The 25,836-nt window shown below is 48.2% G+C and overlaps 1 protein-coding gene across 1 annotated transcript in view; it reads left to right on the forward strand.

The window, feature by feature from the left end:
* The window catches only part of Stk10 (serine/threonine kinase 10), a 120,981-nt gene extending 95,835 nt beyond the window's left edge, over window positions 1-25,146 (forward strand). Inside the window, exons 13-19 of the mRNA XM_023705042.1 lie at window positions 3,795-3,887; window positions 6,758-6,887; window positions 8,178-8,302; window positions 9,700-9,888; window positions 10,497-10,622; window positions 12,198-12,311; window positions 23,480-25,146. Of these exons, the coding sequence (XP_023560810.1) occupies window positions 3,795-3,887; window positions 6,758-6,887; window positions 8,178-8,302; window positions 9,700-9,888; window positions 10,497-10,622; window positions 12,198-12,311; window positions 23,480-23,620 (918 nt within the window). The 3' untranslated portion in view covers window positions 23,621-25,146. The remainder of the gene's footprint in view (window positions 1-3,794; window positions 3,888-6,757; window positions 6,888-8,177; window positions 8,303-9,699; window positions 9,889-10,496; window positions 10,623-12,197; window positions 12,312-23,479) is intronic.
* The last annotated feature ends 690 nt before the right edge of the window (window positions 25,147-25,836 follow it).

Raw genomic sequence — 25,836 nt, forward strand, 5'->3', positions numbered from 1 at the left:
AGATTTTCTATATAAAAAGTCTAAAAACTGGAACAGTATATGTCTCCTTTCTCTTTTTCTTTTTATTAAAATATATTTTAGGGAAAGGTCTACAGGGTGTTCAGGGTCTCACTTCGAGATCGGACTCGTAGTGGTCCAACTCTTTACAGCTTCCCAAGAGCTGGGATTACAGGTGCGCGCCACCATGCCCAGTCTCAGTTGCCGCCTCAGCACACCCAGGGGGTGCATCTGGCACAGCAGGCCCAGGGACGGAACCGTCAGCCCCTGCACCTGCTTGCAGGTGCTTTAATCCTCTGAGCTATTTGGTCAGCCCTCTTTTTTCAAGTTATACACTTACTGCTTTTTAATGTTTGATTGTGCTGGCTCAGTCTTTCATAAGATGTTAAATAAATCACCCTTGCTTTGTTCCCAATCTTTAATGTGAAAACTTTCAAAGTTTCATCAAATAAAATATTCATGGAAGGTTTCTTTTAATAGAGGTCTTCTATCGAGTTAAAGAAGTATTGTTCTGTTCCTAGTTTGCTGATAGGTTTTATCATGAACGAGTCAAATGGTTTTCATGTACTGACGTATGATTTTTCTTCAGTCTGTAGATATTATGAATTATATTGTTTGGTTTTCAAATATTGAACCAGCTTTGCATTCTCGGGGTAAAACCCATTTGGTCTTTATTTATTGATTGATTTTCATTTATTGCTAGATTTAACTGGTTTATATTTTGAAAATGCTCTTTTTTACCCGTAGTACTGGGAATTGAACCGAGGACTTTCTGTGTGCGAAGCAGATGCTCTGCTACTGAGCTACAGCTCCAGCCCTGGGAAAAATTTCTGAATCGATATTTAAGAAGGAGATTAGTTTATGACTTACTTGTAATTTCTGTCTGGTTTGAGTTATCTGTGTTTCCTTAGGGAAGCTTTGAGAGTTTCTGCCTTTCAAAGAATCTGTTCATTTATGTATTTGAGTTTATTTGCATAAAAATATTCGAAGTATTTTTTTTTTTTAGTGTATTTGAATACCTGTCAGATCTGTAGTGGTGTCTTCTTCCGTGCATCATTTTGGTAATTTCTGGTGCTGTCTCCTCTTTTCCATCCTCCTACTCTCTTCCTTTGCCCTTGTCCTTCTCTGTTGAGCTGAGTAAAGGTTTGAGTTTATTGACCCTTTCTAAGAATGCGCTTTTTGTTTCATTGATTTTCTCTATTGATTTTCTGTTTTCAGTAATACTGATTTCTGTGTTTGTTTGTTTTTGCAGTACCAGGGATTGAACTAAGGACTTTGCGCTTGCCAGGCAAATGCTTATTCTGCTGAGCTATCTCCCTGGACTTACTTTTTTTTTTTTTTAAATTTCTGCTTTTGTCTTGGGTTTAAATTCCTTTTATTTCTTTTGGTGCTTGGGATTGAGCCTAGGGCCTCATGCATGCTAGGCAGGAGCTGTATGGTTGATCCACATCTCCAGCTTGTTCTATAAATTTTGATGTGTTATATTTTTATTTTTATTCAAGTTATTTTCTAATATACTTTGGAACTTTCTCTTTGATCCATGGTTTATTTAGAAGTTCATTGCTTAATTTAAAAGTATTTAGAACTTTCATATCTTTTTCTTTTCACTTCTAATTTAATTTCATTATGGTCAAATTTTTTTTAAATGTTTCCATTTTATTTATTTATTTATTTATTTATTTTTGCAGAAACGGGGATTGAACTCAGGCCCTTGTGCTTGCCCGGGAAGTGCTTATTCTACTGAGTCATCTCCCCAGCCCTCCCCCCCCTTTTTTTTAATGTTTCCATTTTTAAAAACTTGTTAAGGTTTGTTTTATGGTTTAGCTTATGTCTGTGTTAATAATGTGCTGTGCAAGGGCCAGAGAGATAGTTCAGCAGTCCAAGTGCCTCCCTGGCAAACACAAGACTGAGAAAATTGTTCAGATCTTCAGCAGGCTTCCTAACTCTTCATCCACTTAAAAAGGAGTATTAATATCTTCAGCTATAATTATGGGTTTCTTAGAGCTGGACATAGTGGCACATGCCTGTAATCCTAGCACTAGAGAGGCCAGGACAAGATTATTTCCAGTTTGAAGAAAGCCTGGATACATTGGGTTCAAAGCCAGCCTGGACTACATAGCAAGACCCTGTCTCAAAAAACTAAATAAACAAGCAAACACAGATAATCTATCTTTAAATTTCTATTAGTTTCTGTTTCATGTTTTCAAAGTTGTTTCATTAAAATTATGACATCTTCACCCAGGTATGGTGGCACACACGTATAATCACAATACTTGGGAAGGAGAGGCAGGAGGATCACTGTGGGTTTGAGGCCAGCCTGGACTACACAGTGAGTCCAAAGCCTACCTGAGCTACCTAGTGAGACCCTTTCTCTCCAATCAATAAATAAATAAATGAAGAATTTTTTTTTTTTTTTTCCAGAAGCAGGGATTGAACTCAGACCCTTGTGCTTGCCAGGGAAGCACTTATTTCACTGAGCCATCTCCCCAGCCAATTTTTTTTTTAAATAATGATGACATCTCAGTGAACTGACCTTCCCTTTTGTCATTGTGTAATATATCTTAACTACTGATCAGTCCTTGTTTGAAAGTCTGCTTTGAATCAGGGCCTCACTGTGTACCTCAGGTTGGCTTCAAACTCACAATCCTCCTGCCTCAGCATCCCATGTGCTAGGATTACAGGTGTGCACCACCTTGTCCAGCTTCTGCTTTCTTTTGGTTAGAGTTTACATAGAATATATTTTCTCATCCTTTTAATTTGCCTAATAACATAGGTTTCTTTTTTTTTTTTTTTAATATGTATTTAGTACAGGGTCTATAGGGCCTTACTACACAGATGGGACTTATAATGATCCTCCTGTTTTCAGCCTCCCAAGTGCTTGGGTTACAAGTACATGCCACCACGCCATCTCAGTCACAATCTCAGCATGCCCTGTGGGGGCGGGACTGGCACTACACACGGGGGATTGAACCCTGGTTCCTGCGTCTGCCTAACCAGGTGCTTCAATCCGATGAGCTATCTGGCCAGCCCTACATAGATTTTTTGTTGGTGGTGGCTTATTATTAGACTTTAACTTTTTAATCGCATCTGTAGGTCTTTGTCTTTCAATAGGGTGGTTATGATTTACATGCAGTTAAATTATTGTGTTCTGTTTATCTCCTCTGGATTTTGTTCGCCCTTTCCTCTTTTTGGAATATTTGAGTATTTTTTAGTTAAGTATATATGTGTGTACATATGTACAGGTGTATTTCAGTGGTGGTTCTAGGGAATTATACATGTTATATCTATTATATATTATATCTAGCTTAATTCATTGTTAGGGTTAGGGGTATGTGTGTGTATTATGCATTCTCAGCTGGGATGACTGTGCTCCTGTGGAAGCAGAATAATTTAGGTATTTCGATAGATATTGGTGTTAGATATCTTAGATAGCAACCACATATCTGTGAAATAATGTTTCATAAGTCGAGAATCATTAGGAAACATTGTCTAAAAGGGCTTCTGGGCAAACAGTAGTTCTTGTAAAAGATGAAGAACTGCTCTAATGGAAACTGAGATGCTGGTACCAGAAAGGGGTTGGAAACCTAGCAGCCAGAAGTAGCCCTGTCTCCTGTAGAGGAGTCCAGATAGTGGGTTTGTGGCGAATAGGTGAGCAGGTGCCACCTGAGGCGCAGGGCTCAGCGAGCAGGGAGGGGCCTGGCCGTCATCTCCCAGCCCTGGAGTCCTGGTGTGATGTGTGGATTTGGCCAGTGGGAGGACGGACCTGATCTTTTCTGCCTTCTACTGCTCTGGTGCAGGTGAAGAGCGAGGTTGAGAAGCTTCCCCGGCAGCAGCGGAAGGAGAGCATGAAGCAGAAGATGGAGGAGCACACACAGAAAAAGCAGCTCCTTGTGAGTCCCTAGTCCTGGCTCTATCCTGGGCGCTCCTGGCTTGGCCCAGGGCTGTGCGCGCATCCTGTCTCCTGCACTAGCACAGCCCAGCCACCTGCTCCTCGGTGTACTCTGGAGGCTAAAAGTCCTCCATCTCCCAGACCTGGGCCTGGCCTTGTGTTTTGAGCACCCCTTCCTCCCTGTTGTTAGGCCACAGACCTTGGCCTTCCTGACCCCTTTCCCTCTGATCCTCGTCCGTCGCTCCTGAAGCATGTGCGTGTCTGTCTGTCTCCTATCCAGCACCACCTGGACCATGCTGCTTTCGCCACAGCGGGCTCCCTGCTTCCTCTGGCTCCCACATAGTTCCTTCTCTCTCGGGTACAAACAGTACAAACTACAGATCCAGATTCTTCCCTGCCCTGCACCGTGACTTACACCCACAAGAGCTGCCCCTTGTCCTAAGATTAGTACTGTCCCCCGCTGTGCTCACCAGGCCTTGCCCCCTCCTCCAGCCTCCCCCAGTGCCACCCCTGCCCTCTGCCCCAGCCTCAGCAGCCTCCACAATGGTCCCATTTCTCCTACTCTGGGGTCTGCACATTCTGCTCCTCTGCCCCAAATGCAGGGAATATTTGTCCACATTTACGAATGCTTTGTGTATGCGCTGGTTAAGCACATTTGTTTGGTTTCCCATTTGCAGAAGAGGAAACGGAGGCTCGGAGAGGTGACATTGGAGAGTTGACAGTGAGGACTGATGGTCCAGCCTGCTATGCCCCCAGGCTTTGTGTTCTTTCCGAGGGCTGTCCCTTAACTCAGAAACCACCAAGGGCAGGGAACAAGAGAGGAAATGAGGTTGATGAGCGGTTACAGTGAGATAAGAGGAATAAATTCTCATGTTTTATTGCACAATAGGGTGAGTGATTATTGTCAATATTAATGAATTATATATTCCACTAGTTAGAAGGATTGTTACATTTTTTATTTATACTATGTGTGCAGTATAAATGCTTGCATTCCTGCTAGGGGATAGGTATGTGCACTTAACACAGCTCAATTCTTTTAATCCCCCCACCCCAATCTTCCCACATCCTCATTGTGTATAATTGATGTGTGTACGCAAAACACCTCAGTTCTTTCCACGCTGCCCCCCATCTCTTGCTCCCCTTCCCATTTGCAAAAAGCTAGCTTCCTGTGCTTCCTGTTTCCTTTTATCTGCCTTTATTTCGCTCTTTATGTCTTGGGTTTATGATATGAAACCACCATATAGTACTTAATCTTGTGTGTCAGTTTATTTCATTTAACATTGTTTTTAAGTTGCATCCATTTGCCTACAAGTGACTGATGTATCCTTCTTTCTAGCCAAGTAATAGTCTGTCATATGTAGATACCACATTTTCTTTAGCCATGCACTTATTGATATTAGGGTGATGCCAGGATTTAGCTAGTGTGAATTTTGCTGTCTAACCAAGAGTATCACTGAATTTGAGGCAGCCTGAGCGACATAGTGAGTTCAGGGCCCGCCTCAACTACATAACAAGACCTTGTCTCTTGGGAAAGAAAGAAAAAGTTGTGGTGCTATAAAGTTAGTATGGTGGCTAATGGAGCTGTGTGTGGTGGCACACACCTATAATCCCAGCACTTTGGAGGCTGAAGCAGGAGGATCACTACAAGTTCAAGGCCAGCCTGAACTACACACAAGACCTTGTCTTAAAAAAGAAAAAATTGGAATGCATCTTTCACTGTAACATAATATCTTTAACTCCTTTGGAAAGATGCCTAGACGGGGAGTAGCTGAGTCAAATGGAATTTCTATTTCTAGCTGTTTGAGGAATCTCCAGACTGATTTCCATAATGGTTGTACTAGTTCACACTCCCACCAGCAATCAAAGTTCCTTGCTCGTCACAGCCTTGGCAGGATTTCTTGATTTTTTTGGAGAATTCTGAATGCTGTGCCCTCAAGAAATGATGGCTGTTTGAAATGATGGGTGTGCTGGTTGCCTTGGGCTGGTCATTACAGAGGAGACTGCACCTCAGGTCACGCTGAACTTCATACATTCGCAGAATTATTTTTTTTTAATTATCAATATTTTAAAGTATTTTTCAGTATTTATTTATTGTATTTTAGGGAAGGGTCTACAGGGTGTTCAGGCTCTCACTACTAGATCGGACTCATAGTGATTCTCCTGTTTACAGCCTCCCAAGAGCTAGGATTAGAAGCGTGTGCCACCATTCCCAGTCTCAATTGCTGTCTCAGCTCGCCCTGGGGGGGACAGGGCTGACACAAAGGCTGGGGATTGAACCCCAGGCCCCAGCGCCTAATCCACTGAGCTATTTGGCCGGCTTTTATTTTATTTTATATTTTTTATTTTTTTTGGCAGAACCAGGGATTGAACTCAGGCCCTTGTGCTTGCCAGGCAAGCACTTATTCTACTGAGCTATCTCCCCAGCCCCTGAAGTATTTTTTTAAACACAGGGCCAGATAAGGGTTAGATTAACAGGCTAGCATCCCTTCCAAGCAGGAGAGACACCGAGGGAGGGAAACAGCACGGACTATACGGCCGGCCATGTTGGAAGCCAGTCTGGCAGTCACATCGGGATCCTTCAAAGCTTGTACATCCTTCAGCTTAGCTTTTCTGCTTCTGAAAATCCTGAGACAGGCAGGATTATTTCTTGGGGAAATAAGACCTTCTCTCCCTACCATAAAATATTTTTAGCCATTAAAACACATTTAATAGATGATTGTATTCTAACATAGAAAGATCTTTTTTAAAGTACTTGTTTTTTTGTAGTGCTGGGACTCGAACCTAAATTTTCTTCTCTGGTCATGGTACCCTTTGTCCCTACTCATCTCACAGCCAACTCTGGGTAAGCCTCCTCCTCTCTCCTCCTCACAGGATCGGGATTTTGTAGCTAAGCAGAAAGAGGATCTGGAGCTGGCCATGAAGAGACTCACTGCAGAAAACAGGCGGGAGATCTGTGACAAGGAGCGCGAGTGCCTCAGCCGGAAGCAAGAGCTCCTTCGAGGTGAGGCCCGGAGGGGGCGGTGCCGTCTTGGCCTCCGACCACTGTGAACCGGGTGGGGCGGGGCAGGACAAGCTGCTGGGGCCTCTCCACCCTGAAGACTAGACAGACCCTTCATGTGAGTCTGGAGGCAGTCCCGCATGAAGTCAGGAACGACGCAAGGAGACTGCTTACCACCCACTCTTTGACATTATTCCAGAAGCCAAGAGAAAAAGAGATGGAACTTGGATGGAGATTGCAAATACGTGAGCTAGGAGTTGGGTGGTGGAGGCAGCACTGACAGCCATCCAAGGGCTGTCACAGGCGGAGCCACGCTCTTCCGGCCTGTGCTAACCAGTTTTCCTACCTTGACCTTATAGAATCCTCACCCTACTCCCAGGAGACAGGTCCTATCAGCCCAATTTTTGTATGTGAGGAGACTGAGTCTTGGAGAATTATTATTCTTTTGAGACTTTAGTCTGGGCTAGAAGTTCTAATAAAATACTATAGACTAGGTGGTTTGTAAGCAGCAGAAATATATTTTTCATACTTGTCGGGGCTGAGAAATCCAAGGTCAAGGCACTGGGGCACAGGGTCTTCCTCCCTGATACTGCCTTTTTTGGAGACTGCGTCTCGCTATGCTTTTTTTGGGTTGGCCTTGTGCTCACTTTTGTAGCCTCAAGGCTGGTGTTTTTTTTAATGTTTAATTTTTTTATGTACTTAGTACAGGGTCTCACTACACAGATCAGATTCAGAGTGATCCTCCTGTTTTCAGCCTCTCAAGTGCTGGGATTACAGGCACATGCCACCATGCCCAGTCTCAATCACCGTCTCAGTGCACCCCAGAGGCGGGGCCAGCACAACATTCCAGGGATCGAACCCTGGTCCCTGTATCTGCCTAAGCAGGCACTTTAATCCGCTATCTGGCCGGCCCTTTGATACTACATTTTTGTCCCTGTGTTCCGTTCCCAGTCTCCAGCTGAGCCCTTTCTATTTGTCCCTGCTTCCCAGGGATGTTTCTTCCCTCCCTGGTATAACGATGCCCAGCTGGCAGAGGTGGCAGTGGAGGTCTGAAGAGCTTTTCGTAATGATCTCAAATTTCAGACCACCCCCTGTTCTCCCCATGAAGCTAGGAGGTGGTGTCTCCTAGGCTCAGCGTAAGTTCTAGAACTCAGATAGGGCAGCACAGTCGAACGAGGAGCACATACGGGTTGGTTGCCAGCCCCAGCGTGATGAGACCTGGGAGAGGCCTGGAGTCTGCTCTTCAGGCCTGCTCACACCTCACCAGGTGGGTGGCATGCCCTCCCTCCGCAGACCGGGAGGCCGCCCTGTGGGAGATGGAGGAGCACCAGCTGCAAGAGAGGCACCAGCTGGGGAAGCAACAGCTCAAGGACCAGTACTTCCTCCAGCGGCACGAGCTGCTGCGCAAGCACGAGAAGGTGAGGCTCAGGGGATGGGGTGGGGCCCTGCTGCTGCAGACCTGGCCAGCAGCGCGGCTATGGTGATTGTGCATCTCTGAGCGGTTCTCTGGGGACCTGGGGGCACCGGTAAGGGAGCAAATGGGCAGGATCAGGCTCCTGCGCTGACCCTGACAGCCATTCTGCATACCTTTTGCATACTTTTTATCCCCTCTCTTCCCCTTCCTCTACACTTTTCCTTTATTCCTCTTTCCCAGGCATTCCTTCAGAATACATTCAGGGCTCAGAAATCTATCACCCCAGACCTCCCAGGCCTGTTGAGGGCTCCTGCTTTGTATGGCCAGAGCGCCTGGATGTCTGTGCTAAGTGGCCGTCTCAGTGACAGATGTGCCGCAGGTGCATGCACAGCCACTGGGAGGAATCCCAACTCCTTATCTAAGTGTGGTGACAGAGGTCAGCACAGAACTGCAGGAGCTCAGAGTAGAGTGCACAGCCTGCCGTAGAAGGCATGGGAGGCTCCCTAGAGGAGGAGCTGCCTGTGGGGAGTGTAGAAATACAGGTGTTAGGAGGAAGAAAAAAGATCCAAATGGGGCCAGCGAGATAGCTCAGCGGACTAAGCACTTGCTTTGGCAAACACAGGGACCAAGATTCAATCCCTGATCCTGCATGCCACACAGGCCCCACCCACAGGGTGTGCAGAGCCATGCATAAACTGTGGGCATGGTGGCGTATGCCTGTAATCCCAGTGCTGGGGAGGCTAAAAACAGGAGGATCTCTAGAGTCTGATCTGTGTAGTGAGACTCTGTACCAAATAAGTTAAAAAGGGCTGGGGAGATGGCTCAGTGAAATAAGTGCTTCCCTGGCAAGCGCAAGAGCCTGAGTTCAATCCCCAGTTCCACAAAAACAAACAAAAACGCCACCAAATAAGTTAAAAAGAAAAATCCAAATGTATCAAGTGTATGTATAATCAAACCCAGGGGTGCTTCACCAGTGAGCTGCAGGACCAGCTGGTTTTTGTTTTGTTTTTTTGCAGAGGGTAGGGACAGAGCTCAATGGTAGGTAGGGTAGAGTACTCACCTAATGTGTGTGAGGCTCTGAGTTTGATAACTTTCAGTGCTGTCAGTGATGATGAGCCACCCCTTCTGGCATATACTTTGCTTTGAGATGTTACCAATGTGTGCCATCCTCACCTTATTAAACGTTTGATAAGGCATTTAGAAGATTTAAGGCATTAACAAAATAGACACTCTTTGACTCACATGACTTTCTGGTTCCATGAGTTGAAACACTGTAGGCTGAAGTGTTATGTGACAGAAACACAAGCCAGGTTGTGCTGAGCGCCCCAGCCACACGGGTCCTAGGCTCTGCTGCACCCCATGCTGAGCTCAGCCAACCTCAGCCTGCCGGGTGTCCCCCAGGAGCTGGAGCAGATGCAGCGCTACAACCAGCGCATGATAGAGCAATTGAAGGTGCGGCAGCAGCAGGAAAAGGCGCGGCTGCCCAAGATCCAGAGGAGCGAGGGCAAGACGCGCATGGCCATGTACAAGAAGAGCCTGCACATCAATGGAGGAGGCAGTGCCTCTGAGCAGCGCGAGAAGATCAAGCAGGTGGGAGCGGGCACTGAAACAGGCGGGACCTCAGACAGTCAGGGGGAGCGTAGAACATGAGATGCAGCGTGAGATCTTGGGAGGGGTCGTGCAGGCCGCTTCAGTCCCCCCCACAGTGGATCCTGGCTGTGGAACACAGAAGGGGCACGGTGTCACTCGCCATCGTCCTCACACCAGTGCCTTTATGCTGTAGGTTCCCCTGCTGTCCTACCCCTTCCTCTCATCCACCAGAGCCTGACTTGTGTGTCGCATGTGTGGCCCAGGCACCTGTGATTCCTGTGCACCCTGTCCTGGCACCAGTCACACATTATGGTCTGGGGACACCTTGAGGCTGGCCCTGGATGTCAGCTCAGAGTGAGGACTTCAGTGGTTGCACATTAGCTCAGTGGTAGAGTACTTGCCTAGCATGTAGGAGGCCCTGTATTCGGTCCCCAGCACCACAGCAACAGTGGAGGTACAGTTTGAGGCCACTGGGCACTGGAGCTGTGCACAGAGCAGTCTCTCTGTTGGCTTCCGGGGCCAAGGTAAGGCAGGCCGCCCAACTCAGCAGCCAGGCTCCTGGCCTCCTGAGGCGGCCTCCTGAGGCACCCTCCCTCTGTCCTGCGCAGTTCTCCCAGCAGGAGGAGAAGAGGCAGAAGTCAGAGCGGCTACAGCAGCAGCAAAAGCATGAGAACCAGATGCGGGACATGCTGGCGCAGTGCGAGAGCAACATGAGCGAGCTGCAGCAGCTGCAGGTAGGGGCTTCCTTCGCCACCCCAGTTTCCCCAAGGGTATCAGTCCATAGGGGCCACAGGCACTCTGTCAGACAAGCCAGCCTTGCCGCACTGATCTCAGCCTGTGTGACATCGGGCAGACCACCATCCCAAGCCACACGTTTGAGAGCCCTAAAGTGGTTATGGGTTGGGATGATGATTCCTATGAAGGAGAGGGTGGAGCTCAAGATGCCTTGCCTGCGTCCCACAGCTGGCATACTGCCGGTTTCTGTGTTGTAGACCCACATTCCTCTCCCGGCGACTGCTTCTCCACAAGTCCCTGACCTCTTCAGGCTGCCTGGTTCCTGGCTTTGCCCCTTGCCTGAGGGTCATGTGCAAGCCAGAGCTCAGAGGTTCCTCACTGGGATCTCACCACTCTGAGCCTGGCCGCCTCCGTCCTGTTCTCAGAAGCTGGTACTTGGAGCCCCCTTGTGGTGGAGCCGGCACTGTCAGGCCTGAGGGGTGAGGCCTGCCTCAGTCTCTGTGGGCCTCAGGGAATTGCTCAGGCATTGGTCTCTGGCAATTTTTAGAGAAGCTGGGGGCGTGCAGGAAACATTACCGTCCCCAGAGCCTGCCAGGCAGAGGCTCTGTTGCCACTGTGTATTTTGATTTTTTTTTTTTCAGTATAGTACAGAGTATTGAACCCAAGACCTTTCTACTAGTTACATCCCAGGCCTTTTGAATAATTTTGAGACAGGCTCTTGCTAAATCACTCAGTTGCCCAGGCTGGGCATAAGTTCATGGGCCTCCTGCCTCAGCCTCCCGGAATTCTGAGATTACAGGTGTGTGCCACCACGTCCAGGAGGCCACTGTGTGAATTTAGTCATGCCACTCACCTTCCTGCATTCTTGCACTGTGGCCTTACTGTGAGGATCAACTGACCCGTATAAAGTGCCCCGCGCCGCAGGCTACAGGCCTTGGTGCTGCTCTCGCTAATAATCCTACCTGCCAATTCCTAAACTCCCAGAAGCCTTCCAATTTTAAAATAAAAATTCCCCAGAGGGGACCCAACAGCAAGGTAGTATCTCGATAAAGGAACTTTCCCCCTGGTTTATTAATACTTTTTGAAAAGACCAATTTCCCATTGGATTTGCCACTTCTGCCTACGAAAGATTCCAGATAAAATTGGGAAGCAGGTAACTTACCTCAGAGAGTACAGTAGAGCTTGACAAGTCTCCACCATGTCCCTGCCCCTCGCTTCTTGCCAGGTCGGGATGTAGCTCAGTAGTAGGATGCTTGCCCAGCATGTGTGAGGCCCTGGGTTCAAATCCCAGTACTAAAAATACTCAGATAATGAAGCAGCGCCCAAGAGGAAGTTATAAAATTCCTCCAAATGTGAGACACAGATGGCAGCTATGACGGCTAATATTCTAGAATAACCCTCCAGGCACTTTCCGGGACATGTGGACAGTTTGTGTGTAAAGGGGGTTATAATCAAGGAAACGTCTCTCACGCGCACACCTTCACCCTGGTAGCGCCCTTGGGGTTACAGTACGTGTGTTCTCAGTGCCCCTTCTTTCTGATTTTCATACCTCTTCTGCCTGGAATTTGTTTTAGAATGAAAAGTGTCACCTCTTGGTAGAGCATGAAGCCCAGAAGCTGAAGGCCCTGGATGAGAGCCATAACCAGAACCTCAAGGAGTGGCGGGACAAGCTTCGGCCACGAAAGAAGGTAGCCACATGGGCCTGGGGACGAGGCGGGAGGCTCTGCTCCAGCTGTGCCACGTGTGTCTGTCTAGGACACCTTAGGTTCCCTGCTTTGGCTGGGTCCTTGTTTGTAGCATCCCTAAAATGGGTCTCTGCCCATGTTACCAGTGGCAGCTGAGTGCTGTGGCTCTACCCTCTGCAGCAGCACACCCTGCTTCCTGGTGCATTGCTTTTGTTCTACTCATCGTCACAGACCCAGGGGTGCCGCCTTGTGGGCACAGAGGAGCTGCCATGTGTGGGCATCAGCCACCTCGCCAAACCAGCAGGGGTTTTTCTCTTAGAGAAAGTTATTCTGCAAATGCAGAACCAGCACCAGAGAGACCCCTTCTCAAATTAGTTCTCTGCTGTGTGTAACATATTGCCACACACTAAGTTAGGCCATCGCTTGGTGGAGAGTGCATGCCTAGTGTGTGCAGCGCTCAGTGTTTGTTCCCCAGCACCACAAAAACAAAAACAAAATACACACACACACACACACACACACACACACACACACACACCAGCCACCAGTCTAAGCCAGCACCCCCTTTCGACTCCTCATAGTGAGATACAGTAGAGACATACCCCAGATGTCTGGGTGGGCTCCTGCTGCCTTCTGCTCAGCTCTCATGAGGCTGCAGTTAGGGAGCTGCCAGGTTGGACTCTTCACTGCCAAGCTGCATCAGAATTTGATGAAATTCAGCTGGCCAACAGCCAGAGTGTCCCCCTCTGCCCTTGAGCTGCCCATGTTCCTTGTCACGTGGGCCTACCTGTGTACAGTGCAGGTGTCTTGAGGTCTTCTCATGCTCTCAGTCTCTCTGTCATCCTTTTCTGTTACCAACAGAAAGAAACTTGTAAAGGGCCCCTGTGGGGAGAGGAGACTGGCAGGGTAGCTCCTGCCTCGCAGATCATAGTCATGGGTTTGCAGACGGGCTGGGAGAGTGACACAGGAGCAAGTTCCTGGGGTCATTCGGAGCATTCTGCCTAACAGACTTCCACACCCTGAGGACTGGACCAGGGCTTTGAGCATATGAGGCAAGCGTTTGCATCGTTCTTATTGCATTTTTTCTCCTGTGAGCAGCCCACCTTCCCCATCCCAGTTTCTTTCTCTTGGATTCATTTCTCAGTCCACTATAGCTGCTCCTGGCAAGGTCAGTAACAAAGCCCTGGCAGCCAAGCTGTGGCTCAGCCTTGTTTGACCTCTGGGTAGCAGCCAGCACCATCTAGCAGCCGCTACCTGTCCTGTGTGTCCTCCTGAGCCAGATTGGCTGGCGGCTTCCCTGCTGTAGGGGGCCCCCTGCAACTTCCCAGGCCACCCAGGAACATCTGACCTGAGTCTGTTCTCAGCCTTCTGTGTGGTCTGCACGTTCTCCCTGCCTGATCTCACTCATTCCACAGCCTCATCTGCACCTTCCAAGCCGTGCCCCAGACCTCTACCTGCCACTCTGACCGCCCTCCTGCCCAACACATTCAGATGGTCTGGTGGGCTCCTCCACCCAGCAACGTCCCACCTGCACCAGTGTCATGACCCAAACACAGCTCATTCCCTCCCTCCCTCCCTCCCAACCTCCCTCCCAACCTCCCTCCCAGCCTCCCTCCCAGCCTCCCAGCCTAGAGAGCTGTAATTCAGACAGGCCTTGGACTCACTAGGTAGCCCAGGCTGGCCTTGAACTTGCACTTGCAGCAGTCCTTCTACCTCATCCCCCCAGGTGCTGAGATTGCAGATGTGTGCACACCCCAGCTCCTCTCCCGTGTTCCTTTTCCTTGGTGAATGCCACCTCCATTTTCCTGGATGCCCAGGCATCCCACCCCCCGGCCCCCATACTATCCTCTTCTCTCCTTCCCTGCCTTCTGCTGTGACTTGTCCGTTGCTTAGCTCTGTCCCTTCATCTGCCTCCACGTTGCCCTTTCTCCTTGTTACATCTCATTGCTTCCCACCTCATTTACCCACACTGCCCCCTAACTGGGCTCCTGATGACACCAGCCCTTGATGCCTTCCCCACGGCCATCTGACGTGGACCCTGTGAGCTCTAACCCCGTGGTTCTCACGCTTTCTGGTTTCAAGTTCCTCCTACACTTTAAGTTATTCAGAACCTAAAGAGTTTCAGGTTACAGTTATGGAGATTCATTACCATTTTAGAAAATGTAGCTATGAATTTTAAAAATATTCATTAATCCCTTACAAATAATAACAAAACACTCATTGCTTATTTGTATAAATGATATATTGGTGAAAAACTTTTTCAAACAAAATTGGGCATGTTCAGAGTGGCATAACTGTAGATTTTCTAAATTAATGAGAAGATTGATACTTTTATTATGTATTTATTTTGTATTTTTAGTACAGGGTCTACCTATGTAGATCGGACTCTTAGTGATCCGCCTGTGTTCAGCCTCCCAAGAGCTGGAATTACAGGCACATGCCACCATGGCCAGTCTCAATCGCAAATCTCAGTGTGCCCCAGGGGCGGGGCCAGCATGGCACGCCAGGGATCAAGCTCCTGCTGCCTGTGTTTGCCTAAGCAGCCGCTTTAATCTGCTGAGCTATTTGGCCAGCCCTGATACTTTTACATTTAGCAAATCTGCTTAATGTTTCAAAGGTTTCTAAATTCTTAACTCTTTTGGCATTTGATCTGTTGTGATGTGTTATCTCAGTTTATGTTTATGAAGAAAATCTGGCTTCCCACAGATAGCTATTAGGAAAAAGAATATTTTAATTGCCTTTTCAGATAAGTATGCCTCTAATCCCAACACTTGGGAAGCTGAGGCATGAGAATCATTGTGAGTTCAAGGCCAATCTGGGCTATATAGTGAGTTTAAGACCACCCTGAACTACATAGTGAAATCTTGTCTAAAAAAAACAAAACAGGGGGCCCGGGAAATGGCTTAGTGGAATAAGTACTTCCCTGGCAAGCACAAGGGCCTGAGTTCAATCCCTGGTTCCACAAAAAACAAAACAAAACAAAACAAAAAAAAAAACCAATAATTACATATCTCCTTTGATAATACACCAGAATGCAACAAATGGCAGTATCCCTCTTTATCGGTCTCCCATATGCAAGGTGAACTGAGCCACTCCCCAGTACAATGGCAGTGTCTACAAGACTAGTTGTAGATGAAACCTGCGTCCACTATCAGTGAACTTTTTGTCATCTGTTGTTAAAACCCACTGCTCTGTCTTTTTTTTTCTTTTTTTGGCAGAACCAGGGATTGAACCCAGATCCTTGTGCTTGCCAGGCAAGCGCTTATTCTACTGAGCCATCTCTCTGGCCCCTCTGTCTTGTACTTTAGAATTTCTCCCCTCCAGGATCCTGCTATTGGCCATTTGGAAAATAATGGGTTCATGGAGTTAATTCAGATCATCCAAATGTTGACACATTATATATGAGATATTACAGTAGGTCAGCTGGGTGCAGTGGTGCAGGCTTGTAAGTCCAGTATTATGGGGCTGAGGCAGGAAGATCACAAGTTTGAGCCCAGCCTGTGCAATTCAGTGATGTAGTGAGACTCTCACTTAAAAACTAAAAAAGGGCTGGATATGTAGCCCAGTATGAAGGCTGTAGGTTTAATGTTCAGCACCACAAATGCACAAAAAGTACTGTGTCGCCAGGAGTGGTGACACATGCCTGCATGCCCAGCCTCTCAGGAAACTTGAGTTTGAATGAGATCTTTTCTCAAAATCAAAAAGGTCTAGGGGGACCGCAGAGGTGGCTCAGTAAAATAAGCGCTTGCCTGGCAAGCACAAGGGCCTGAGTTCAATCCCCAGTTCTGCCAAAAAAAAAAAAAAAGGTCTAGGGAAGCAGCTCAGTGGCACATTGGCTCCTGTCACTCTCTAGCACCATCACATACTCAAGAAGTGTCCATTAATGTCACCCCTGATCTCATCAGAAAAATCCTTATATACTGAAAAGTTTTCAGGCTCAGCACAATGGACACTTGTTTTCTAAAATTCTGATTTTTGTTGATTACTCAGATTTTGTCTTTGTTGTTCTCCTTGGTGTGATTTGGTCATTTTGTTATGAGAAAATATTTGCAAATAGGTGTAATGATTTAAAAATAAAAACAAGGCCCAAAAGATGGCTCATTGGAATAAGTGCTTCCCTGGTAAGTGCAAGGGCCTGTGTTCAATCCCTGGTTCCTCAAAAAAATAAAATAAAATAAAAATAAAAAAGATGCCCCATAGAAAAGCAGTTAGTTCGGGTCATCATGACTCACACTCGCCCAAGGACACCTCGAGGTAGTCACATGCTCTGACAGGCAGCAGATGTGCACATGGTGTGCGCTCGCATGACACTGTACAGAACAGCAGAGGTATGCCCTTGGAGGTCAAGAGCTCGAAACCAGGCATCTGTGTTGCTTCACCAGCTAGTCTTTTTAAATTTTGGTTTGGGGATTGTTTGTTTATCGAGATAAAGTCTAACTATGTGTTCAGGCTGGCCTTGAACTCATTAGGTAGCCTAGGCTGTCCTCGAACTCATGTCAGTCTTCTTGCCTTTGCTTCCCAAGTGCTGGGATTACAGGCATGTGCCACCACACCTTTTTAATTTTTTTATTTTACTTTACTGTGCAAGTCCATCATAGTGAAGAACCCATTGTCTTAGTTCCTCCTTGGGCTCCAGAAGTTTTAGCCATCACTGTTTTCTTTTTTTTCTTTCTTTTTTTTTTTTTTCTGGAACTGGGGATTGAACTCAGGCCCTTGCACTTGCCAGGAAAGCACTTTTTCCGCTGAGCCATCTCCCCAGCCCCTTAGCCATCACTGTTTTCATACCACTGACTCAAATCTCTACAGTGAAAGGATAAATTATGTCGTAGTCTTAGGAAAGGGTTCGAGCTACTTTGCCACCTGCCCGCAGCTGGGTTCTCTAGGGGTCCATGGACCACACTTTGAGAATCACAGCTCTTGTTTCATCTCCTTTTACTTTGTTCCATACTTGTGCTCTGAACAATGTTTGCTACTCAAATAACTATTCATACCATTTGTGTTGCCATTCTTTACTACTGGGCTTTTTCCCCAGGCTGTTCCTTTTTGTCAGGAATTCTACACCCATCAGCCTTTGCGTGACCAGCTTCAGTAGCCAGCATCTTCCACTTAGGCTGGGCAGCTGACTCTTTAGGGCTCCACAACTCCCTGTCTGCACCCTGTTGTGGGACTTACTATGCAGCGTTGCCATTATCTGCCGTCTTCAGTTTGGTCATGGTGCGTTTGTTCACTTGTTCATTCCCCAGTCACTGGGGGCCTGCCCCGTAACTTAGTCCTTTAAGTGGCTGCTTCAACAAAGCAGTGAGGCTCAGGTTGCTGTGGTTGATCCCCCCAACTCAAGCCAGCCAAACCTGCCCTGAAGGCATTCCGAGTAAAAAAAAAAAAAAAAAATCCTTCTGCCCAACCATTGCAGGCATTGGACATCCTACCCTGTCTGAAACAGACACATCCCCTCAGGGAGCTGATCTACCGAAGGGCAGAGAAGCAGGGAAGGGCACGGGGATGGGGTTGCAGGGAGGCCTCGCTGAAGATGTGATGCTTCTGTGACGTCCTGGAGGACAGGAGGGAGCCATCGGGTTCCCGGAGGAAGCATTCTCAGCACAGGGAAGAGCAAGTGCAGAGGCCTTGAGGTGCCAGTGCACCTACCATGGCCAGGGACCGGGGGCTACAGCAGCACGGGTGTGACATGGGGGGGGTAGAGATGGGGGCGTGAGGGGACCTGGGTGAAGTGTGGCTTTTCTTCTATTGAGATGACCACCATGACCACCACTGGAGGGTTCTGAGCAGAGGGGGGGCACTCTCCGACTCAGGTTTGCAAAGGGCCCCTCTGGCTGCTGTAGGAGGGCCAAGGGGGAAAGCAGAAGGATCAGTAAGGAAACCAGGATAATTAAATGATGAAAGCTTGGAGGAAGGTTGGGTCAGGGAGAATTCACACACGCCCCCTCCGTAGCACTTTCTAGGGGCTCCTGCTGCTCACCAGTGTTGGGGTGTTAGGCAGGGCAATGAGTTAGTTAAGGAACCGGCTCATCTAATTGTGGCAGCTGGTAACTCTGAAAGCTGCAGGGCAGGGCCCAAGCTGGAGGCCTGGGGCAGAGGGAAGGTTGCAGCCTGGAGGCAGAATTCTTTCTTCCTCAGAGGGACCTGGTTGGGTACTGAACTGAATTCAGTGGACCTTTAGCACTTTAGCCTTTTCCTTGTTTTGTTTTTGTATTTTTTTAGGGAAGGGTCTACCGGGTGTTTAGGGTCTCACTACTAGATCGGACTCACAGTGATCTGCCTGTTTACAGCCTCCTAAGAGCTGGGATTACAGACGCATGCCACCACACCCAGTCTCAATTGGCATCTCAGCACACTCCGGGGGTGGGGCTGGCACAGCAGGCCTGGGAATTGAACCCCTGACCCCAGTACCTGCTTGCAGGCGCTGTAGTCTGCTGAGCTATTTGGCCAGCCCTGCCATTTCATTTTTTTAAGACATGATCTTGCTGAATTTTTCAGAATAGATCTGAACTTATGGTTCTGCCTCAGCCTCCCATGGGGAGAAATGGAGCTGGAATTGCAAGCATGTGCCTAGCTTACTGATTTAAATATTAATCGTATCTTTTTAAAAAAACTCCCTTTTTGGTGCTGGGATGGAGCCTAGGCCTCATGCATACTAGATACTCAGGCACTGCCTTTAAAAGAATCCTCATGGTGATGTCTGGACTGGTGTTTGGCCGGAGAGCTGGGTACCATGGCCTCTCCACGTGGCACATAAGGTTATCATCACTAGCTTGGTATGGTGGCATACGTCTGTAATCTTGGCATTCTGGGAGGCTTAGACAGGAAGACCACAAGTTAGAGTCCCACGTGGGCAACTTGCAAGAACCTTTATCAAGGGGCCGGGAGATAGCTCAGTAGAATAAGCGTTTGCCTGGCAAACACAAGGGCCTGAGTTCAATCCCCGGTCCCCCCCCCCAAAAAAAAAAGAACCTTTATCAAAAATAAGTGTGTGTGTGTGTGTGTGTGTGTTATGTACGTATGTATACATAAGGGCTGGGGATGCAGCTCAGTGTGAAAGCTCTGGGGGTTCAATCTGTAGGACAGAAAAAAAAAAAAAAACAAGAGATTAACTGTCACGAGGTCTGCGTAGTCTGTAGAGATAGCAGTATTATACAGTGTTCTGCAAAATGTCACCAGCCCTTGGTGTAGCTAGAGACACACATATTTCCTAAGCTCTCCAAGGCGGAATCGCCCCAGTTGCGCTTGATCTCCTTCCCATGTGCAGCTGTCGTGCCTCAGTTCTGCTTGCTGCACCTGTGATCCGGACAGGAGGCAGCTGCCCTCCACAGCTCTGAAATGGCCTTGGAAGTCCTTGAGTCGAGACTTCCTCCCGGGGAATGGAGCTTTCTGGCTGGAAGCTGGTCAGGGCCCCAGACCTTGCTGTTAGCTGGCCCACACTCACCAGTTTCTGTAACCATGGCTGGCTGAGATACTGATACTTGACACTCAAATCAATGATCTTCCTGCTGACATAGGAAGACTGGCCTCCAGGCTGGGCACTTCCCCTAGCAGCTGCCTTCTAAGTCAGCTGGCTCCTGGGGGCCTAGATGCAGGGCTGCACTGCACGTATGCAGGTGGGGGAAGCGGCAGTGAATTCTGCTGGGGAGGGGGGGCGGGGGGGGCCTGCCTGTTTGCAAAATGATACTGTGTCCAAGTCTTCTGTCATTACCTACCTTGGTTGGTGCTAGAACACTGACTTGGGGTGGTGGTTTATACTCTGGAATAAATGGACTCTTACATTCTTGCATGATAGCTGCCTTGAGCTCCCTCCCTTTTATAGAAGGGAAGTGACTACACTGGTGGACGTTTTTTGTTTTGTTTTTCTGGTGGAGTATTTTTATAAAAATCCAGATTGCCTGGCTGGTAGTACACACCTATAATCCCAGCATTTGGGAGACTGAGGCAGGAGGATCTCCCTGAGTTCAAGGCCAGCCTGGGCTATATTGTGAGACCCTGTCCAAAAAAAAAAAAAATGCAGGTTCATTCCTTTCAAGTACAGAATGCCTAGTAGGGCCAATGCTGTGTTGCTTAGGTTATCACTAACACAAAAATAAAACCTCCCACAAGTCATGTCAGGTGTTAGCAGTCCTGCCTATGGGGCAAATCTGGTCCTTCCCTGTGTTTTTGTTTGTGGAACCATGGGTTGAACTCAGGCAGGCAAGCTGAGCTATCTCCCCGACCCCCTTCCCTGTGTTTGTAAACAGGTTTATTGGTCACAGGTCACAGCCCTTTGTCATTTCCTTTTTTTTTTTTTTTTTTTGGCTGGCTCCGAATGCCTTCAGGGCAAGTTTGGCTGACTTGAGTTGTGGGGATCAAACCACAGCAACCTGAGCCTGACTGCTTTGTTGAAGCAGCCACTTAAAGAACTGAGCTAAGGGGCAGGCCCTTGTCATTTCCATTTGATCCCTGGTCGATTCTGTGCTGCAGTGAGTTGAGTTAGCCGCAGTGGAGTCCTTTTGTCCTGCAAAGCCAAAAGTGTTTACTGTCTGGCATAACAGGAAGAAGCTTGTTGACACTGACCTTAGAAGGTACTGGTGGTGGGAGAAGAAAGTGATAAATTTAAGAGCACAGGCCTTGGAGTCAGGTGTGTGGATGGAGCCCTAACTTTCCTGTTACATGTTGAGTAACCCTTACTTGGAATTCTTTTATTTGTATTTTTTTATTTTTGGTACCAGGGATTAAACTCAGGACCTTGCACTGTCAGGCAGGCCTTTAAGCCACTGAGCTATCTTCCCAGCCCTGCTTATTTAGAATTCTTGGGGCCAGAAGTGGTGTGGACTGCTTCAGTGTTTGCATATTTGCACATACAAAATGAGATGTGTTGCAGACAGGACCCAAGCCCAAGCATAGAGTTGCCTAGCAGCCTTGCACACGGGGCCTGCAGGCAATTTTATCTGATATTTTCAGGATACCTGTGTTTGACTACATCCCATATAAAGTTGGCTGTGGATTTTCTACTTATAGTATCAGACCAGTACTCAAAAAGTTTCAGATTCTGAAGCATTTAGAGTTTTGTATTTTTGGAGGAGGGATGCTGCTGTCTCAGTTACTCTTTTCTTGTTGTTGGGACAGATACCAAACAGGCCAAAAGAGGAAAGGAAAGGTTTATTTAGCTCACAGTTACTGAAGGTTTCAGTCCATGCTCAGCTGGCTCCAGGGCAGAGCAGCACAAGGCAGAGAGCAACCTTTCAAGGCCGAGGCAAAGAGCAGAGAGTTAAGGGAGGGGCAGCTGCTCTGGCAGCTAGCTAGGCTCTCTCTCCTTACATTGTAATGCAAATTACCTGCCTCAGGGCAGGTGCAGCATCCACCCTCACAATAATGGATCACAAACTCCAGAAGCTGCCTCTGACTACAGGAGGTTTTGGGGAGACACCTAGACACAAACCATAACAGGTGCTTAGCGTGTACTAGCTGTGAAATCCTGGGCAAATTATAAACCACTCTGTGCTCAAACAGTAGTAGCTGTTATTAATATTCCAAGGGCCAGGGAGATGCCTCAGTGGAATAAGCGCTTCCATGGCAAGCGCAAGGGCCTGAGTTCAATCCCCGGTTCCGGAAAAAAAAGAGTATGTTATTAATATTCCAGACAGGAGGTGTAGCTTGGTGTTAGGGGACTAGCCGAGCAGCCCCAAAAAAAGAAAAAGAAAAAAACTTAGTATTTTTAGAGTAAAGGTTAAAGTAGGGTCAGAAATGGTTTATTAACATTTTTAAGTTGCCAGTCTTTAAGTAAATTTCACATAGAAATCTAGAGTTCTAATTTTGTTGGAAAATCCAGGCATTCTGGCAGCGCTGTATGTCGAGCCCATCTTCTTCCCATTATACTTTGCTTCCTTTATGAATTGAATACGTATAATTTGAGAACTCTTAAGAAATCTTTCCTAATTTCCGATTTCAGTGTGTGGAGTGTGCCATTAGTCCCAGCTATTCAGGAGGTTAAGGCAGGAGGATCACTTAGAGCCAGTAATTCCAGCAGCCTGGGCAACATAGCAAGACACACATTAAAAGTAAAACAAAAGGGCCTATGCAATAACTCAGTGGACTCAACACCTGCTTAAGCAAGCTCGGGGACAGGGGTTTGATCCCTGACACCACATGCTGCACCAGCCCCGCCCATGAGTGCACTGAGCCAGCCACTGAGCCCCAGTGTGGTGGTACAGACCTGTAATCCCAGTGCTGGGGAGGCTGAAAACAGGAGGATCACTCTCGAGTCCGAACTATGTAGTGAGATCCTGTACTGAATACATAAAAAAAAAAAAAAGGTAAAACAAAAAATGGGCATGGTGTAGTACACCTGTAATCGCTAAAGTCTGGGAAGCTGAGGCAGGAGAATTGCAAGTTCAAGACCAGCCCTAGCAACTTGATGACTTAGTGAAACCCTATCTCAGAATCTAAAAAGGGCTGGATGCAGCTCAGTGCCATAGCTCTGGGTTCAATCCTCAAGTCCTGGGAGGAAAAAGAATCACACTCCATAGAACTACAGTCATACCACACACCTTTGAAGTTAATATTTATTTATTTGATTCAGGGTCTTGTTATGCAGTTCAGACTCTTAGTAATCCTCTGTCTCAGCCTCCCCAGCACTGGGATTATAGGCATATGCCACCACATCCAGTTTTGGGGCTGGCACAGTGCACCCAAGGTTCTAGGGCCTGCATGGCATGCAGTACCCAGGATCAACCTCAGGTGCTTGTGCTTGCTAGGCAGGCACTTAGACCCCTGAACTATCTCCTCAGCCCTACCACACACCTTTAGAACTCCATCTTCAGAGAATAGAGCAGAGGTACACATAGCATGAAAAATCTCCCAGTGACTTCAGGGTAGTGGTTTAAGCCACTGTGCCCTCTGATGTCTCTGCACCCTCACTGTTACAGCTCGCCTGTCTTTGCGTACTTTTCCTCCAGGAGTCTGGCTGCCTTCCTGCTGGAAACTGCCTCTGCTTGCCCACCCTGCCACAATTGGCATTCCCAAGATTGCATCTCTTGAGACCTGGAGATGCCCCTGAATGGAGGTGGCCAGAGGAAGAGGAGGTGGCACTTGTTTCTGGGAGGGGACTCTCAAGGTGGCCTTCCTGGAGAGTCCTGAGTTGGGAGACCTGAGCCCCCACTGAGCACCATCTACCCTGTCTCTCTCCCCAGGCTCTGGAAGAGGATTTGAATCAGAAAAAGCGGGAGCAGGAAATGTTCTTCAAACTGAATGAGGAGTCGGAGTGCTCCGTCCCTACCACTCCGAGCAAGGCCACCAAGTTCTTCCCCTACAGCTCTGCAGATGCTTCATAACACCCTTGCCCCGAGCTGGCAGGGAGAGTGGTGGGCCACAGGCCCTGCCATCTTGTGAACAAGTGACTCCAGAGCCTCTTCCCCTCGCTCGATGCCAGCGCAAATCCAGCTCCCTGCTTTGTGGCACCCAGTGTGCACCACACACTGCCTGGTGACTTCTCACTTGCTTGTGGAGGGCGAAGTTACCTATGTGGCACCTTCCCCCAGTGTGTCCTCAGTGAGCACCACGTCCCATCAAGCTGCAGTGACCTGGGCTCTGAGTGGGGTCAGGGGCCAGGAGTGGGTGTGCTATGGGCTTAGGGGACCTCCTGTTTGCCAAAGCACCAGTTTTGCTGTCCGTAGGCACAAAGCACTGCCGATGAAGTCACCCTGGGTTCAGCTGTATTGTGTCGCTTCGTTTTCTGGCGAAGCCTTGCATTGTCAAAACTTTAGCAGCCCTTTCAGTTCCCAACAAAGCCAGGCTGACAGCCAGCTACTGCGGGGATGTTCTTGTCCCCGTGGATCCCCACTTTGCTTTCTGCTTAAGCCAAGGCTGTGTGCATGTGGGGGAGGAGATGAAGGAGCCTGAAATGTTCGCCGTGCCGTTCTTGCATTTTAGGCCATGCCCAATCCCCCTCCCTGTGTGTGTGTTCACGCTCACACACACACACACCCTGCCACAGTAAGGCTTGCTGTGCACTGAGCTGCGTGGTAGGTGGAGCAGTTGGTGAGCAAAATGCTGGGTGTTGGCACAGAGTCCCAGGGAAGGCACAGGCTGTATTGCCAGTCTGCAACTTGTTTTGGCCCCCCACAGGATCAGGGATTCAGGGATAAACTCCTAGCCTTACAAGACTTTCACAGCCCAGCCTGCCCTGCCCGGCTCCTGCCACCCAGTGTGCGGGTGCGATGGGAAGGACTTTTCCCTCAGCCTTGGGCCCTGTCCCAGAGTGCACCTGACAGCTCAGACCAAGCCCTGCAGGTGCCTGGCCTTTTCTGGAACAAAAGGCGTAGGGGTTGTAGGTGGCACAGGACGCTTCCTGCCTGTGGGAGCCTGGCTGAAGCAAAGCTTCTGAACTTCAGTGGACTCCTGGGCCCTCAGCGTCCTCAGCCAGCTTCCCCAGACACTGATCTGACAGGCTGCAGAGCATGTGTGACCCAATAAAAGCGAGTACTCCAACCAGCTTCACCTTGATTTCTAAGTGTTCTGTGAAAGCAAATCTCAAATGTATGGCTTCTAGCTGGATACAGGAGTGCATATGCCTGCCACCCCAGTACTCGGGCAGATGAGTCAGGAGGATCATGAGTTCAAGTTCAGCTTGGACTATAGTGAGACCCTGTCTCTCAAAAAAAAAAAAAAAAAAAAAAAATTATACATTTAAAAAATATCTCTAGATATATAGAGTGAGTGTGTGTCTACTTAAAAGCATCTATAGTGCTGCTACTGATGGGCATTACTGAGTCTAGTCACTGTTTTGTTTTGTTTTGTTTTCCCTTGGGTTTTGTTTTGTTTGTGACACTGGGAATTGAACCCAGAACCTTCATGCTGAGCTATGTCTCCAGCCTGTTTTCATTTTGAGACAGCTATCACTAGGTTGCCCAGGCTGCGACTTGAAGCTGGAATCCTCCTTCCTCCAGCTCCCAGCCTGACTTTGGGTGCTGTTTGGCTGGTGACAGGTGGCTGAAATGCCCAGGAGGACTTTGTCCTTCCTTACTCCTAAAGGTTAGGGTTTAGTACTTTGTCTTTGAGCAATTTCTCATACTGGTTATAACTGGATACTTGGAAAGGGAGGGGCAGCCATGCAACAAGGAGAAGGGACAGGGGCTTGTAAATCTTAGAGCTGCAGTAAAAAGCAGCTCTCAGCGCCAGGAAAGGCAGTGGTCCTCCTAGCTCAGCACTCGGTGTGCCTGCTTCAGTATTTGACCCAGGTGAGAGGGTTTCAGGTTTCACACTAATGACACAAGCTGAACAGCTGTCTTTGTCTCCTCTCTCTGGGGCACAGGTGCCAGGGGGAGTGTAAACTGGCAGCAGAGAAACTGCAGGACACACCCCCAGGAACTCTGGGCAAGGCCTTGTGGGTGGACTCTTAGGACGACGTTTACATTTCCTTCTGCAACCTGGGGTGTGAGCCCGAGTATTAGGTGAAATGCCAGTTTCTCAGTTCAGGAGAAAGTCTTGATCATTCCTTTAGGTGGCTTGTCACTCATCTTATCCTGGTCCTCCAGAGTTGCCCTGAAGC

Source organism: Octodon degus, unplaced genomic scaffold, assembly GCF_000260255.1.
Source record: "Octodon degus isolate 3935 unplaced genomic scaffold, OctDeg1.0 scaffold00212, whole genome shotgun sequence".
Classification (NCBI taxonomy): Eukaryota; Metazoa; Chordata; class Mammalia; order Rodentia; family Octodontidae; genus Octodon; species Octodon degus.